General features: G+C 37.4%; 1 protein-coding gene across 7 annotated transcripts in view; it reads left to right on the forward strand.

Moving 5' to 3' along the window:
- The window catches only part of SOX6 (SRY-box transcription factor 6), a 662,237-nt gene that overhangs the window by 607,646 nt on the left and 36,085 nt on the right, over positions 1-18,506 (forward strand). For all 7 annotated transcript variants that reach the window (XM_056115917.1, XM_056115921.1, XM_056115920.1 and 4 more), the window contains one exon: positions 12,497-12,605. In XM_056115917.1, coding sequence (XP_055971892.1) covers positions 12,497-12,605 — 109 coding nt within the window. The remainder of the gene's footprint in view (positions 1-12,496; positions 12,606-18,506) is intronic.

Raw genomic sequence — 18,506 nt, forward strand, 5'->3', positions numbered from 1 at the left:
TTTTACATTTAAATTTCAGTTTTAATTTATGAATTAAAGAATAAATTTAGCCCCAATGCTATTATCTGAATATTTAAATTATTTGTTAAAGCTAAATGCTGAAGATAAGTTTCTGAGTTTTTTGTTTGGTTTGGAGTTTGCTTTTGAGGTTTTGGGGGAAGGAGACATGGGTCCACATCGAGCTGTGCTCGGGGCTTACTCCTGGCTCTGTGTTGAAGGACCCTTCCTAGTTCTGTACTCCAGGGTCACTACTGGAAGTGCTTATTGGATCTTTTATGGTGCAAGGGATCAAACCAGGCTTGATTGCTTATGAGGCAAGTGACTTAATCCATGTTCTGTCTCTCTGGCCAGTTTCTGAGTTAAAAAAAAAAGTCAGTGCAGACTGTACCTTCCCTATTATATCTATAATGTTCAACTTTTCTATGTCTAATTTCTGAATGTGAAAGCATAACCTTTTTAATTTAATATCATAAGCAAAAATCTCTGCACAGAATATAGTTTAAATGGAAACTCTTTCACTTGTGTCCCAAGGAAAGTCAGCTGTTCAGAGATGATTTGTGGGGGCGAGGGGGGGGTGAGGGACTTTTTGTGGACAGTGGGAGGGAATAATAAGCATTAGCCCCCATCCTCCCTGTTTGCCGGCTCTCTGATGACAAACAGGCGATATGTGGCCAGCACATACCTCATTTACATCACATGCATAATGTACTCTATCTGGGATATTAGTTTCTCGGGGTTGGCAGTGTCGCCTAACACACACAGTGATCAGCACATTTTTTGAGGCTGCAATCATCAGAGGAATGCAGCCGTGATGTGGGAACAAGGGGAAATAGCATGGCATAATGATGTACCCATCATTGTTCTGTTGTCATCCTTCCTTCCTAAGCAGTTTGCTTTCCTTCACAGTCTAGCAAAAGGGTCATGAATTGAGTAGCATAAAACATGAAACTGGGTGCAAGCATAATGCATGTATTCCTGAGCCTACCCCTCAGTGAAAAAGAGGAAATATTGATTACTTGGAGAACAAATATCTTGAAAGCTTTGTGGGTCTATGTATGTGATTCTGTCATCTTCAAACAAAATGTGCCGCCTTTAACAAATGCGTCTAGCCTCATTTAATCTCAAGCAGGCATTTAGCTACTAAAAGTCAGATATAAGAAATTAACAAAATCTTAAAAAAAATGTGGAATTTAAGTTCCTGGTAAACTATTGGCTGCCCTGTTAGTAACATGCTGTGTATAAAATTTATTCTTAGCATATTAACCTCTTCATGGTTTTCACACATTTACTAAAAGAAGATAATCTCACCGCCGTTTTCTCCCATTTATTTGTTCAAGATTCTTGCAAGAGTTCAATCCTGGAAGTATTTTACAAAGCAGTATTTGCATGTTCCTGTTCTATAATGGCTTGCAGTATTCCCAAATAACTCTTACACATGAGTTCAATAAATAATTGGAAGCCCAGATGTTTGAAACGGATATAGCAGATACACTGTCACTGTATTTTAAATGCAGCTCCTTTCCCTTTGTCCTCTCATCAACTTCACAGCATTGCACTCTGCCATTTTCAGTTCTCTTCTAATTAAACCTCGATGAGCATTTGGCATGTATGTGTTCCCACACGTGCCCTTCTCGAGTGTAGCATGTGGCGGCATCCTGTGTTATTGTTGCTGACTTGAGACATTCCAGAGGAGAATTTTTACTTCTTCAGACTAAACGGCAGCATTCTTCATCCCTTTACTTCACCTCCTGATAAAGAAATTGCCCAGAGACTTGATTTACCGCCTCACATAGCAAATAACCAGAAGTTCGGCAGCAGGTCTCTTCCTATGCTAAGCCTGAGACAGAGCTCAGTGCTACAGCTCTTAAGCAGGCTCTTCACGATTGATAAAGATTCCACATTTTAGGTGCGTTCATAAGAAAATACTTTCTGAAGTTTGTTTTAAAATATGACTTTCTAATTTCCATACATTTCAAGGAAATGGTGAAAGTTCAGATTATCAACATTTTTGTTGATTATATCTATATATCTCCCTCTTATTCCATTTTCCATTTTTTAGCTCAGAATATTTCCTTCTAACTCATAGGTCTATGTTCCTCCCACCTTGAAATAATTGCATTAGTTTCTGGAAAATGATATGGCATTATCAAAGAAATGTTGTTTTATTTTTTGAAGAGGTAGAAGAATATTATGGCTGCATTTAAGAATTTTTAATTTCTGTCTTATTGAGTCTGGTGTGCAATGTGACACCAGTTAATTGTACGTTATTCTGTGGTAACTACATGTTAACTCTGTTGGAAGTAATGGTAATTACACTGTAATTGATATCAGTTCTCCCACATCTTTGGAAAACCATACAATTAACACATATCACCACAGTTGGACACTGTCTTTTGTCCTATGTAATGCTGCTATGTTGGAATACTGTTTTGAACAGGATCCTAAATATTTTCTTAGTTTACACTTATTTATAATTTTTACTTTACAATGATTTTTAAAACTCACAAAATAAAAGCTTTTTATATTATTTATTTTACTTAACCTGAAAGAATGTTTTTTCCCCTCCAAGCAATCAGCCATAGTCTTCAGTTATTTCTATTGTTTGTGTAAAAAGTCATTTGTGATTTCCCCTGATCCAGTAGCACTTCCTGTATCCTAGAAGTAGTATAATAATAGACTATGCCACTGTGTCTTGACATCAAAGGGTTAATTCATTTTTCCTGGAGATTTCCTCGGTATAACTATAATCATAACATGTATATACATTGTTTTCCCCAGAGAAAAGGGAATTTATTCTGAGATAGTGCCATAACGATAAATAATAGTAAATTTGGAATTTAGGTGCACATTTACACTAAATTCCAATGAAAATGTTTTCCTTCTGATTTTGCCGACCACTTTCCTTTGCTTTCCCTTGTGTCTTTCCTTCTGTCACATTGCCTGTGGTGGAGCTCGAATTTCAAGAGTCACAAATACATTTTTGGCTTAAAAACGACCATAGTTTAGCAGACATGTTTGACATAAGAATTGTCTTTAGTGATTTCCTCAACACTCTGAATAATTGCTCAGATTTTTTTGAATCATATGATTTTAAAGCTGGAAGAAAACTCAGAGATGAGTGATTTCAGCACCCTCATTTTATAGATGAAGTAATCCAGGACCCTCATGGTTTGTCAAAAGCACATGTGAAACTAGGTGAGTGGAAAGTAGGTGAGGGGAAAGAACGGAGAATGAGAGTCTGGACACAGAGGGTTATGTTCTGAATCTGTTACTGGCCAATGTGAAGCTTTGAGTAAATACGCTCCTTGGTGTCTGTGCTCACTGAATGAAGAGGCCTTTACAGTTCTTAAACTAGTATTTTCTCATGCCCTCCTGGTTTTACTTTTAAAGATATATGTTATTTTTGTAGCACAAATATTTCTTTAAATTATAGAAAAGTCTCTTAGGAGATGTGATATTTTTGTACATCTCATAAATTAAAACAAATGTGGAGTGGTGATACCTTACATTTTTCCCCACTTGTTTTTAGAATGTATGTTTCTGAGAAAAATATCTTTAAATTTATCAGCCTGTCATCTTAAATTTAAATTGGAGACTTATTTCAATAAAAATTTTTCATTTTTGTTTTACAAAGCTTTGATGTTTTGAACTTGAATAAACTGCACCTGTGTTTCCACAAACATTATTTAAAAGTACACATTATAAATCTAATAAGTGTCAGAAATCAAGTTCTTAGATTTTGAACAGATGAAATTCTCAAGATAACATTTTAGACAAAGACATTTGCGTTACTGGTGGTTAATTTTATTGCGGCATTCTCCGTTCAAATGACAAATGTTAGAATAGTGAAGTTTCACAGGTGATTTTGGGAGAGTTGAAATTCTCCAGTTGTAAGTCATGCTCAATAGTAATTGGAATTCACATAATTTTACAATGGGACTTTTTTGAAACAGATAGTTAAGAGTAGAATATCTGGGAACAAATATGCATCATGCCTCTGTACATGAATAAAAATTTAGAAACCGCATATAAGTAAGAGTTGGGCTGCCACACAACTGGATTTGTTTAAATCAGAACACTCTATAACTCTACTTGGGAGTTGCAAACTTATAAATAACCTTGCAATTGGTTAAAACTATTATTAAAACCATATGAATAAGACAGAAGCATTTGGTTAAAGGGGTTCAGTAAGCACTATAATCCTGATGAGGCAAACGTAAATTTACTGAAACCCAAACCTAAAAGGGTCTCATACCTTCAGAGTTAATGCTGCTTCATCATTTTTTTTACCTAATGGTCAGTGACAAGAGTTTAAGGATATGTTACAGGAGAGATACAGGATGTTGTCTTTGCCAGGGGTGTGGGGAGAAAACTTGCTTAGTTTGGTATACTCTTCAAATCCTGGGGGAAACGTGTCATATATCATTTGAGGGTATTTTTGAAAGCTTCATAAAACATATCCACAAGCTCTGTAGTAGATATTAATTCATTTCAGCTGGCACATGCTTCTGTGCTTGCAGGACACCATCCCACTAGAGACAGAAAGAATTGGGAGAAACTTTCACTCACCTAAGGAACTTTGGTTTAGTGTCTTATATCAGCCTCCTGACAGGTTATATGAATAGTTTATGTGAGGCTTTATTGACTGTATGTCTTACCTCAAATACAGATTTTCTAGAAATTTGAAGACATTTCCTAATCATTTACCATTATTTATTGCTTTCATGGGTGAACTTTTTCTTTCAAAATATACTACATGTTGGGGCTGGAGCGATAGCACAGCGGTAGGGCAACATTTGCCTTGCACATGGCCGACCCAGGTTCAATTCACAGCATCCCATATGGTCCCTCGAGCACCACCAGGAGTAATTCCTGAATGCAGAGCTGGAAGTATCGCCTCTGCATTGCCTGGTGTGACCCAAAAAGCAATATATATATATATATATATATATATATATATATATATTACATGTATAGGTACATGGATAAAAATCAATAGATCCATGACTAGATCCATGACTGAATCTTTCAGAGAATTGTTTTGGAGGCTAATAATGTCTCTTATCTAATACATATTAATTTATTATTTTAATAGTTAGTGACCAGTGACAAGTCTATCATAAGAGACAGAAGTTGCCATTGCATTAATTTTCTACAGCTGCTATAAAGTAATTCCACTGACTGGATGGCTTTAACAATTGAATTATATCTTTTCTTCACTGTTTTTGAGGCTCAAAGTCTAAGATCAAAGCACCAGCAGAATTGTTTCTCTTGACAACTTTCTCTTGGCTGTTTCTCAGTTGGACAGTTTTTTGTTGTTGGTTTTTTTTTTTTTTGGCAGTGTCCTTATGCAGGGTTTTCCCCCCAGTGAATACACAACCTTGTTCTCTTTGTATATAATAATTACCTCATTTATAAAGACGTGCATCAGATTTGATTGGGATACATCCCAATGACCCCACATAAATTTAATCACCTTCAATCAATTTTAAGGTAGATGGAGTTAGAGCTTCAACATATGAATTTTAAGAGGACACAATCCAGTTCCCAAACAGCTATTATTTGATTAGATTGAGGAGTCCCAATTCCTTTTGTGAAGTTTTTTCCTTTGGGATTCCAGTGCCCACAGAACCCACCACCCCAACATAATCTCTCTTTTTGTGATTTTATCTCAGTTATCTTCCCGAGTTGTTTTCGTGTGTCTAGTAGGAGATTAATTCTCTAAAAGAATTCAATGGAAATTAATATGCTTTAATGATATTTCATTGTTTTTTCACTAAAGATTAGCATTATTAGTTCAAAGAATGAATGATAGTGATTAATTATTAAGCAAACAAAGAGTACATTTGAAAATTATTGGGAAAGTTGAGAATTTATGGGAGATCTTTGCAGAATCCTTTGGAGTAATAGTAATTAGATTGACCTTCTGTAGCTCAGCACCAATCCAACCCTGACCAGGATGACTACTTTCTTGTTAAACCTACTTAAACATGTTTTGGAATATTTTTTTACCTTTACATCTTTTCATCTCACTACTTCCAAAGTAAGATATTTTTAAAAGTTATATAAGATACATAAAAACTTATTTAACTATTTTTTAAAAATTAATTAAAAATGTGAGAAACACTCACTGAGAAGTCTTGTACATAGTACAAAGTAAGTGACACTCTTGCCTGTTTCTACTTCTGGTACATGTGTTTGTGCCTAGAGGTTGGTTGCAGGGATGAGGTGAGCAGTGAACATTATTAATAAAATTAGGCCCTAATTCAGGATTCCTAGCACCATTTTGATATTAGGAGGGCACTGAAAGCTTGATGAATTATTAGTTTTAGCTGACAAATGTTATGTGTTTTTTGTGCGTGTGCACATATTTTATAACACACACAGTGGGTAGGCGTTCGCCTTACAAGTGGCCAACATGGCCGACCCGAGTTTGATTCCTCCGCCCCTCTCGGAGAGCCCGGCAAGCTACCAAGAGTATTCATATGCCAGAAACAGTAACAACAAAGTCCCCAATGGAGACGTTACTGGGCCCGCTCGAGCAAATCGACGATCCACGGGAGGGCCTTTACCTTACCTTACCTTATGACCCCGCAATACCACTTCTGGGAATATATCCTGAGGATGCAAAAAAGCACAGTAGAAATGACATCTGTACCTATATGTTCATTGCAGCACTGTTTACAATAGCCAAAATCTGGAAACAACCCAAGTGCCCTAGAACAGATGATTGGTTAAAGAAACTTTGGTACATCTACACAATGGAATATTATGCAGCTGTTAGGAGAGATGAAGTCATGAAATTTGCTTATAAATGGATAGACATGGAGAGTATCATGCTAAGTGAAATGAGTCAGAAAGAGAGGGACAGACATAGAAGGACTGCACTCATTTGTGGAGTATAAAAGAACATAATGTGAGGCTGACTCCTAAGGATAGTAGATACGTGGGACAGGAAGATTGCTCCATAGCTAGAAGCCTGCCTCATGAGCAAAGGGGAGAAGGCAGCTGGAATAGGGAAGGGATCACTAAGAAAATGATGGCCAGAGGAACTGGTCGGGATGGGAAATGTATGCTGAAAGTAGATAAAGGGCCAAAAATGATAACGTCTCAGTGTCTATATTGCAAACCATAATGCCCAAAAGTACCGCTTATGATTCTCTGATAATACATTTATAAGTATTATCAGAGGGCTGGAACGATAGCACAGCGGGTAGGGCGTTTGCCTTGCACGCAGCCAACATGGCCAACCCGAGTTCGATTCCTCCACCCCTCTCAGAGAGCCCGGCAAGCTACCGAGAGTATTCGATATGCCAGACACAGTAACAACAAAGTCTCCAATGGAGACGTTACTGGGCCCGCTCGAGCAAATCAATGATCAACGGGAGGGCCTTTACCTTTTACTTTTAATGCCCAAAAGTAGAGAGAGAGTTTGGGGAGTATTGTCTGCCATGGAGGCAGGGGGAGGGTGAGAAAGGAAGAGTATACTGGGGATATTGGTGGTGAGGAATGTGCACTGGTGGAGGGACTGGTATTTGATCATTGTGTGACTGTAACCCTAACATGAAAGCTTGTAACTATCTTACAGTGATTCAATAAAATTTTTTAAAAAGTATTGGAAAACAGAAAAATAAAATAAAATAAAATCTCCCTAAAAAAATTCATTTATTTGTTCCATCTCTTAGAAATCTGCTTCAGAAACACACAAAACATGACTGATGGCAAGGCTTTGTTAATCTTCTCTGCAGAAATTCCTGATTATTAGGAATTTGAAAGATATTTTAATTATTTGACATTTAAATGTGTATTAGTAGATATGAATCAAAATTCTTATTTTAAAAATATCTATCTTGCTAAAATACTCACATAGAAGATAGGTGGCTTTAAATCTGTGATTACACAAGCATGAAAATTTCTATTTAATCTTTATATTTGTGTAAAATATGTTTGCCTTCTTATAGGATGTTTGTATTTATACAAATACACATACAAATATTCTATAAACAATTTATTTGAGGTAAGTATAGAAAATCCTAGCTATAATGTATTTTACATATGGAACTAACAGGAGATAATTATATTTTTTAGCTATTTTAACTGCAATATAGGTAATAGCTCTTAGGTGTGTGTTCTGTGACTGCTATGAATGACCTCATATTCTACCATTCTTTAGACACAAGCTTTGAATAAAGGCTGGTAAAGTACCTCTCACTTAGACCATTGGAATAAAATATACCACATCATTGTCCCACTGTGTATACCTGTCAAATGAAATATATTAGTTTATAAAGCAACAAACAAAAAGCCTCTCTCAGCCTGTATCATTTGCCACTGCGGTTTGTACAAAAGGGGACCATGTTGAAGTCATTTGAGGTATGGTGTAGGCAGGTCTGTGTTGGTAATCCTGAAGGGAGAGTGCCCAACACATCATCACATTTCATGTGCTGGTTTTTAGGAGATGGCTAGTCAGTCATCTTGCATGTAGTTTGAAAAAGGCTTGTTTCACTGGAAGTAAACTGTTATTTAAGTACACAATCCACACTACTACTGAAACAGTTTTGCCAAACTTATCCAAGTATTCTCACATGCTTAAAGATGGTATAAATATCATTTATTGCTAGCAGTTTTCTTCAGACTATATGGAATGTCTTCCTGCTGCCTGATCTAAGTGTCCCAGTTTACATTATGGTCTTTACTGCCTCTATTTGATGGAGTGATCAGTAAAAATTTAATGACACTATAAAATAATAAAAATGTCATTAATTTACCACGGATCTTGGATGCAGTGGTTGTAAAGTTACATTAATAAACAGAATATTTTTTACAACAAAAAGCATTGTTACGTGGGAACATATAAATAACATACATAAATTTAAGAGCAATTTTACTGTTAGCACACACATTATTATGGAATAGCCAATAAGTGTATAAAACATAGTATATAAAATTTTATTAAAATATACTGTGCACATCAAAAATTCAGCTTTTATCTAAGTGCAAAGAAAAGCCATTATTGTGTGCTTACTGTTTCATAGCTGTTCTTTTCCCATATCACAATTTCACATTTGTTGCCAGTTAGAGGGAGTCGGTTTTTCCCTCTAGATGAAAACAAACCTCTATTCCTTTAGTCACCCCAAATCCATTCTCTCCCTCATCTCCCTCTCTCTCTTTCCTTCTGTCTCTCTTCTTTATCTATGAAAACACAAAATTGATCAATCTTGCTGTGGTAGAGAGAGTAAAGTTGTTAATTTAATGCAAAGTTAAAAATAATGCCTGAGGAGTTGAATGGTTTGTTCAGTGACTCTGGAAATAAGGGATAATAATGCAGCAGTCTATCTGTCATCAGTGAGGCTGCCCCGTCATCGACTCTGATAATATGTGAAGATGATGGATGCCACCGTCTTGTAGCTTGTAACATTTAACATTCATCAGCTCTCACTAAAGGGGGCTTTATCATTTAAATATCTTTATTTAATATGCAACATCTACCTCATACATCATAATTTCAAAGCACTTAGCCAACAGTCCTATAAAACAGCAGAGATGACTTTTTTTTTCAGTTACTTTTATGTTGTCTGCATGTTTGTTACTGATAATTCCTAAGTTAAGTGCCTGATCACATTACTATTTAAGTACATATTTCACTGTCAACATACAGATGGGGAAATTTTTCTGGGTGGGGGTCTGGAGATTAAATTAGTGTTGGGATAGTTTGCTTATATCTCTAGAATATCTTACCTGGGAGCTAATTCAAGTGCATGAAAAAAATGAGTTATGAACTTGTCCACCACAGTCAGTATTTGTTTGCTTCAGGGCATACTCACTGTCACTTAATGGCCTGAAGTTGAAGCCTCTTGGAAGAAAAGTATCTTTGAACCTCTCTCTATGCCCCTGTCCACATCCTGTGTATACTAGGCTCCAGTTCAAGCTCACTGGTAAAATCTTTGCTTAGCTCAGCTGCCCAGAGCTAACTTGTAGACATCAGAGTTCTCTTATCTTATGATTATGTGGCTTGCAAATAACCATTCTAAGCTATTCTTTGAAGAAAAGAAGAAAATCTTCTGGGAGACAAGGTAGAAAATTATATCAAAGGGTAGCCTGGCTTTGCAAGGCCCATCTTTAATCTCAGACCCTAGTACTTAGTATCACCAAATATAAAATGCAGCCCAATTCCTGAAACAATTGTTATCATTGATTTATTTTCTGTCTATTTAAAAGAATTCTGTGGGATATTCTTCCTTGACTTCCTGTGTCAAAATATTGATATTTTATAAGGATAGTATCTGTGCAGATATTTTTTTCAATGAAGTCAGAAAAATGTCTGACTTCAAAAGGCACTGTGAATGTGTTGTTGAATGTTCTGAATGTTTTTGTTATGATTAAAAACAAGCTGATACTACTGAATTGTGAGTGCACTTCATTTTTTATAAAAGAAAAGATATTATCATCATGTAAGCTTTGTTGTCTTAGAATTTTACAAACCATGGCATGTAATTTTCCCTCTTCTCCTTCCTTGTCAAAATATTGATATTCTTTCAGGAACTTTATTATTTTTTTTACTCAGAATATTTTCCAGTAAAAATCAAAGAGAATGAATGACTAGAAAGATACTTGAAATATGCATATTGATAGGTAACACGGTCTGTTGATTTTTCAGAGAAAGTTGTTTTTTTCCCCATGAAAATATAGTTAAAGGTTGATCTTCAAGAAGATTGCAGGTGTCACATCAAAACTCCTTTTGCATTTAACATAGGAAAAGCATTCACATGCAAATACTTGAAATGTGAAACAATGTGATAAAACAAAGGTTGAATATTTTGCTTTCCCTGGACGACTCATCTTTACTTTAATTCTTTCCCTTTACATCATGACAACCAAAAGTGCTACTCAAAAATAGAAATTGGCTGATTAAAAGCAGCTGTCCATCCCTCCCCCCCACCCCTACCCCCAATGTGTGAATCTTCCACGTGGCTCGTGGTTATTTTTTTGTTGTGGTCTGCATCTGGATTAGTTTGTTCTTGTGCAGCAGTGTTTTCACATTGGATGATATTGGGGAACCACACTTAATTTGCTTTTTTTTCCATTCTGTTTTATAATAAGTGTTGCATTTCAGAGACTTCCCCACCTACCTCTGATGTACCTAGTTAGTATTACCCAGTTGGGGAAATTTATGATTATAATTTTGTTACAATTCCTTCATAGAAATGGTGCTAGATTCAAGCAAGGTTTCTGCTGTGTTTTCTTCCAGTACAGACTTCAACATATTTCATGATGAAGGGAAACTGGAAGACTTCCTGCACAATTTGACTGATGGGAATTAATTATAGAAATATAATGATATTCAAAAATAATCATATTAGAAAGCACAAATGTAGTGAGACTGTACAAATGAGACACAGCCTCTATCAAGTAATTGTATGTTTGCTCTTTAAGAATATTTTCAAGTTTCTAAACATCTTACAGAAGAGAACACTCGTAGTGTTTCCGCCTCATGCCGAACATGCTCAGTACAGAACTAGGTCATTGAACAATAGACTGAACAGCAATCAGCACTCTACTGCTGCATAATGCATTAAGTATAACATGCAGAAACCATTCCCGAAGCTGGAAGCTGCTATTTCATGTCTGTAAATTCAAGCTGACATGACATTTAATATTGTTTCATAGTAATGAACAACAAGGTTTCATTCATTCATAAGCACAACACAAAGCCAAGTTTGAGTCTGGTTAGTACCAAGGAGGCGAGAAGGGGATATGCACTGTGTTTCTGCAGACAAGAACATCATATTAATGATGGTCAATGAGCCTTCTGCTGCTCTCTGAGAGCTGTAGAGAGACAGTTCACTGTGATGATTCAGGCTCCTGTTCCTAAAAGAACTCGTTAACAAAGCAAACATCTTCAGGTTTCTCCCCGATAGTGGCAGGAGTCCGGCTTCCCTGACTCATTGACTGGCTGTGAATGATGTCCACCTTTTCACTTCCTAGGAAGTTAAAAGTCCTAGACAGAGTGTTAGTATCAGTGTCATCCTCTGATTCTCCTGCTTTGAAATATTTGCTGCTGAAATCCCCTTGCTTAAAAATCTGATTTGCATTTCCCCAGCATCACTAATGGTCACCTCTAAGTGGGAAAATTCCTTTCCCTTAAATTTCGTCACCTTGTATTTTAATGGGGACTGCTCCCTCATGTGTATCTTTTGAGTTTGGACCTCTCAGTTAGATTACTGGAGCAGATCCAATAACAATGTGCAGTGTCACCTGGACAGGTTTTGGTCACAGGTTTCCTTTCTTCACAGAGACTGTGGTTTGGATGCCATCTGCACGACCCAGGCCACAGTCAGGCTTCTGCAGTGTCTTCCTGAATGATTTTCTGAGCCCAAGTGGGTGAGCAATGATGTTTGTAAATACACATATTTGCCCTCTGAGCAAAACAGAAAGTGGAAGAGAAAAGTAGCGGCTGTGAAATATAGACTAAGCCTCTGATTATTCTTTCCTCTAGGAAAGAACGCGCTTTGAGAATTTGGGGTCCCAATTAACAGGAAAATCGGGTGAAGATGGAAAGCTGGGCCCAGGTGTCATCGATCTTACTCGGCCGGAAGACGCAGAGGGTGAGTGGGTCTTCTGTTGAACTTTTCTGCTTTTCTGAAGACGTGTCTGAGTTATGGTGGGGTCTTGAATGTCTTTCTTGGGAACACCTCCTCAGCACCACCTTGATTTTCTTGGCAAAGAGTTAGTTCTCTGTTTCATTACATCTCATATGTAGCTGAGAACTTTCAAAAGGAGTAAGACCCTCTATTGCTAAATGAGTCGCAGTGGTCCCCTTTTAAGGTGCCAGGTTAAAGTTTTAATGTGAAGTTAAATGCATTCCAATGAGCCACGTGATTCTTTATTTCCTCCACTTCCCTGTACTCTTGCGAAAGAAGAAAAAGCACACCAAACGGGGATTTTTTTTCATAATGTTCCAACTCAAATGAACCCGAGGTAGAATCACACTGTTTGCAGCAGACTTAGTATAAAATAAAGAATTGCTTGGGGGAGGCCCAGCCTCCAACTCTGACTACAGTCTTTGGCAAGTCTGGGGGGGAAAAGCAGTTTCACTGTCAGTGTGTTTACCCACAGCACTGTCAGTGTCTGTCCGCTTCTCTTCCCTTTTGTTTGTTTGTTTTAAATGCACAAGCAGCAAATCAGCAGAAATTGCTCCCCAGAGGCTGGGTCCAATTTATGAGTTAGGTCAGCACTTCAGTAGTAATGCTGCCTTGTTATTTACTGTGTCATCACAGAGTAGGGGCTGGTTTTCCCGTTAGCTGTTCTTTTGGCAGAATCTCTCCCACCAGTCAGAGAAGATTAATTTGTTCTCTTCAGAGTAACACAATACTTCACCCATCTTAGGTTCCAGCTAAAATCCTTCTTCAGCTGGAGGGAAGGAAAAAAAAACTTACTATTATTTCTATTACTGGCAGGATTTCTTCCAGGACCCTACTCCTTTGAAGGCCTCTGAAGACTCTTCAGAGCAGCATCTGAACTGCTCATGGCTTCTGGTGATAGCTTGGGGCCATTTCAGATAGTGCAGAAATACCTGGTATTGGTGCTAAGAAGTGGTAGTCACAGAAATTAAGAAGCACTTTAGACAGTCTCCAGAGGCAGCTTTTTAAATATGACTTGGTGGACTACTGTTTAATGAGAGTCCAGGGGACAACGTGTTAAAACAAATTCAGTTTGGGGTGGGGGAAGGTGGAGCAGGAGAGGGAAGAGAAGGAAAGGAAGCATAATGAGGATAGGAAACAAAGTGTCTCACTATCTTCCTTGAAGAGTGAATCCTGCAAACACATTGACACTACCATTGTTTGTTTGTTTATTTTTGGTTTGGAGTCACACCTGGTGGTGCTCAGTGGTTACTCCTGACTCTGCACTCAGGAACTGCTCCTGGAGGTGCTCGGGGGACCAGATGTGACACCAAGAATCAAGCCTGGGTCAGCTGCATGCGTGCCCTACCCACTGTACCATCCCACCAGCTCCCTGACTTTACCATTTGCATAAGCACTTTAGAAGTGTGGGTTTCTTCCTCTAGTAAGGATTGAAATACTTGGGCCTAAGAAACCAGTCATTCATGTCTGGTTCATCTTGATTTTGTTGGAAGGTTATACTGCAAAATACTCAACTCTTTGCCCTATTCATTAAATTTTCAATTTCGTCATTTTGAAGTCTTAGTATATTCATGTCTTCAGAGACCGAGAGTTAGTTTGGTCACCTTATTCTTGTTTTAGCACTTTTCTTAATCTGTTACTGATCCCTTTTCATTTGGTTTCTTAACAGTGTAATGGGTCTAAATGTAATCAGTTGCCTCTGTCATACTAATAATCTAGTTGATTATATAATGTATTTGGTTAAGTTAAAAATCATTGTCAGAGTTATTGATTATTGAAGAAATACAAAAATAAAAAGCGTAATTGTAGGGAAACATAATGTATTGAACTATCTTTGGAAATTCTATTCAATAGAATTTGAATGGAAATTCTTGCTGGATTTAAATCAATTACTTTTTGGCTATGTAAATTGTTTTTGGCAAACAATTATCACCATTTACGTGCCAGAAAATGTGCTAAGTTTTTTTACATACATTTTTCTCATTTGAACCTTATAGAAGTCTGTAAAAAAATTTTTTTCCACTTTACAGATGAGAAAATTAAGGCTGAGAATAATTAAGCAATTTGACATTGAGCGCATGGCAGTTAAAGGTAGATATGAGAGCTTATCCCAAGCAGCCTAATTCCAAAATCCAAGCTCTTAAATAGTGCTGTGCTGCGCCCCTTGTGTAGACAGATAAATATGCGGTGCTTCATTTTTCTGAACAAACTCCTTGTGACCTTCCCCAGTATGGCCCATTTCCTCTCCCCTAAATATAGCAAGTCATGCCGTGCACCAGCTCTCATGTTACTCTGTCACACATAGCAGCAATGCCTGCTGAGTGTAATAGTAGAAGGGCTGTAGTGACCCAGGAGCTTAGGGAGCGTGTGAAAACCTCCCTTCAGAAGCTTGCCCAGAGTTGCCATTGAGACCTCATGTGCTTTTGGGGGACTCTGAGTTCATGAATGGAGTCAAGTTACCTGCTCTAATACGGGCAGAAGCACACTGCCTTTGTGAGGACTGGAAGGAGGGGTGCAGCCTTCTGCTGACTTCAGGGTATTTCCTGGCATCTGTTCAAGTGAGAACTGATTGCAAAGACTGCTGGAGTTACAGTTCATATTAAAGTCAGAGTAGATAGCAAGTACACATAATACTTTCTCTACTTCATGCTTTCCTTTTCCAGAAAGAGCAAGAAGGGACCGGAGCAAAAGGCTAAAAGATTTATTCAGCTCTTTGGCCAGTCTTTTTGTTTTGTCATCTTAAAAAAAATAAAAACAAAAAAACAAGCAAACATTAACCACAAACATTTCTTGAGTGCCTGTTGTGTGTCAGTCCCTAAACAAAGACATGGGATAACCGGATAACCGAGGAGAAGCAAAAATAGATATGTCCCTGACCTCGTGGGGTTTAAAGTCGAGTGAAGGAAGACAGATGATTATAAAGTAAATGCATACATAGATACAGAGACAGAGACATAATTATAACCAAGAAAAGGGTTGAAAAGCTCAGACTTCATATGCCCCCCCCCCCCCCCCACCCAGGGAATCCTGAGTAAAAGCTCTTTAGGTAAATCCAATTAACAGAGAGGATCTCTGGTTCTAGCCAGGATGTCATCCCTTCTCAAGCCGTATAGTCATTCTCCTTGTCTCCTCCAACTTTTTTTTTTAATTATTTTTAGTGAAACACCATGAGGTACAGTTGTAGATTTAGAATTTTTTGTGCTTGAGTTTCGATTATACAATGATCAAATACCCATCCCTCCACCAGTGCCCATTTCCCTCCAACTTTTTGAAACAGCTATTAAAACTCTTTTCCAGTCTTATTGGGATACAGTTGACACATGATTTTAAATTTATTTAAAATGTGTAAATGAGGGGGGCAGAGTGGTATAGCATAGAGGTTAAGATGCTTGCCTTGAGGAACTGGAGCTATAGTACAGCAGGTAGGGCATTTGCCTTGCAAGCGGCAGACCCAGGTTGGATCCCCAGCATTCCATATGGTCCCCCGAGCATTGCCAGGAGTAATTCCTGAGTGCAGAGCCAGGAGTAACCCCTGAGCATCACTGGGTGTGACCCCACCCCCCAAAAAAAAGCAGAAAAAAAAGATGCTTTCCTTGAATCCTGAATACTGATTCAATCCACACTACCACATGGTCCCTCAAGCATTGCTAGGTGCAGTCTGGAGGTCTCCCAGCATCCGTGCGTGGCTTGTGTAATCCTCAATACCACAAAGCCTGAGTAGCACAGTATGTTTTGATCTTTGCATTGAACTATCATCCAAGTTGATCAAGAATTTTTATGAGGGGCCCCAAGACCTTTTGATTAATGCTTAAGAGACTACTTTTCTCCTTTATTGCCCCCCCCAAAGGATGTGCAATTTGATACACACATATATTACAAAATGATTGCCACTGTAAAGTTGATTAACTTAGGTCTTACCTCACACAGTTACCCCTATCCTTTTCTTTTTGGTGAAAACATATATTTAGTCATCAAAGTGTTCTTTTCTATCTTTGTGTGTGTGTTGGCTGCTTTTGTGTCTTGGGTATTGAATAATGCAGAATAGCAATTTGAAGAGTCTTTTGCCCTCCTTCCATCTCCACCCACCCTCATGTGTGAGTTCTGAAGTGACCACCGAAGTCTGGGCAGAATATGAGGCCCAGTTCCCACCAGAATTCCCAGCGAAATGTCTGCCAGACATGAAGATGCCATTATCACTTAGTAAGCAACTGCTTCATAGTTCTGAGCATGGAGGCAGCAAGAGAAAGGTCACCAAAAGAGGCAGCTGTGCATGTATATTAACCACTCATCAAAATCAAATGACAAAACCATAATCCAGGAAAACAGAAATTAAAAATATAAAAGGCAAATGCCTTCAAAATTTTATTTTTAAAGTCCAGCTGTTATTTGGCTTGAATATGACAAGACAGCATTTCTTGTTCACCATGATATTTATAAAGCTACAAATTCATTGGTGCTGGGGGCTTAGGAAACACGTTTAAGGTCTTGTTACACTTTGAAGCAGTTCAAGTCTTAATATGTATTGAGTCCACAAAACTTGCTCTTCTTATGTAGGACATATAAGGAAAAGATGACTCAATTAGTTGAGTCTGTCACTATATATTAAAAATGATGAGCAACTGTTCAACCTTTTATGAGATTTTCCCCCCTCTCCTTGTGCTACATAGGCAAGGGTACAATTCTTTTTCCAACTCTTCTAATTTTAAGGTGGCAAAGTATAGTAGACAGAATACTGGCCTGGATACTGGGGGATTTGAATTAAAGCACTTGCTAAATGACAGCAAACAAGTAACTACTAATGTCCCTGGACTTAAGTGTTTTTATCTTTTCAAAGCATTTTACTGGATTCCATTATCTCTAAGGTCCCTTCTAAATCCAAGATTGTTATTAGGTTCTTCATAAAAGCAAGTATATTTCTTATAATAAAAGATGACTTGTCCACAATTGCTTTCACTTTTCTTTTCAGAGAAATAAGAGCACTATCTTGAGAATATATTTGTTTGACTTGATTAATGAAGTTTTCAAGTCCTTTAATCTGCTCTTTTATATTAATGAGATTTCTCCAATAAGATTTATATATAACCAGTGAGCTCCATCCTATTTCTCTCTCTTTTCCTTCTTTCCCCCAGCAATAATAGTTGTGACATTTTTTTAATAATAGTTATGTCTTTAAAAAATTTTTTTTCCTGTTCTACTAAAAGTTCTCTTGTATCTGAAGTCTCAGAAGGAATACTTTACTTTCTTTTTCTGTTCTTCCTAATGGTTTGGATAAGAGAACATTTTCAAACATCTCTTTTAATGATCAAATTAAATTATTGTGTCCTAGTCCAGAATGAATGTGTTCATTAGTTTTATGTGGGAATGATGGCACCTAAACTTTGCAAGGTGTGAGCTCTGAAAGTGAGCATCACTCACTAGACTTTCAGACCCTGGATTAGAACTGCAATGATATGCTGTCCTCCAGGTTTTAAAAACTCAGATTGATTTCAATAGAAATGAATTTGGACCAAGAATAGTCCCATTTATAAGTGTTGTTCTTATGTTCTCAGATTTTCTTAGAAAAGTTTTATAGATTTGTACTGAATTTGTGAATTGGATCTCAGCCAAAATGCCCTTAGCCCTTATGAAAGCCTCATTGTGTGTGTGTATGTGTGTGTGTGTGTGAAGTTCTAATTGGTCCTCCATTTTATATCTCATGATAGCTTAATTATTGTCAACTTCTCGTTTTTACAGACAACAAATAGTGAAATATTTTCTTTTTTTCCTAAAAAAAAAAAGTACCACTTAATATGATGGTCCAGTGTTAAAAATCCTGCTTACTCTTTGATCTGCACTCTGGGAAATCTTTGAAGCTTCTTTTTATTT

The sequence above is a fragment of the Sorex fumeus genome, unplaced genomic scaffold, assembly GCF_029834395.1.
Source record: "Sorex fumeus unplaced genomic scaffold, SorFum_2.1 ptg000030l, whole genome shotgun sequence".
In the NCBI taxonomy this organism is placed as follows: Eukaryota; Metazoa; Chordata; class Mammalia; order Eulipotyphla; family Soricidae; genus Sorex; species Sorex fumeus.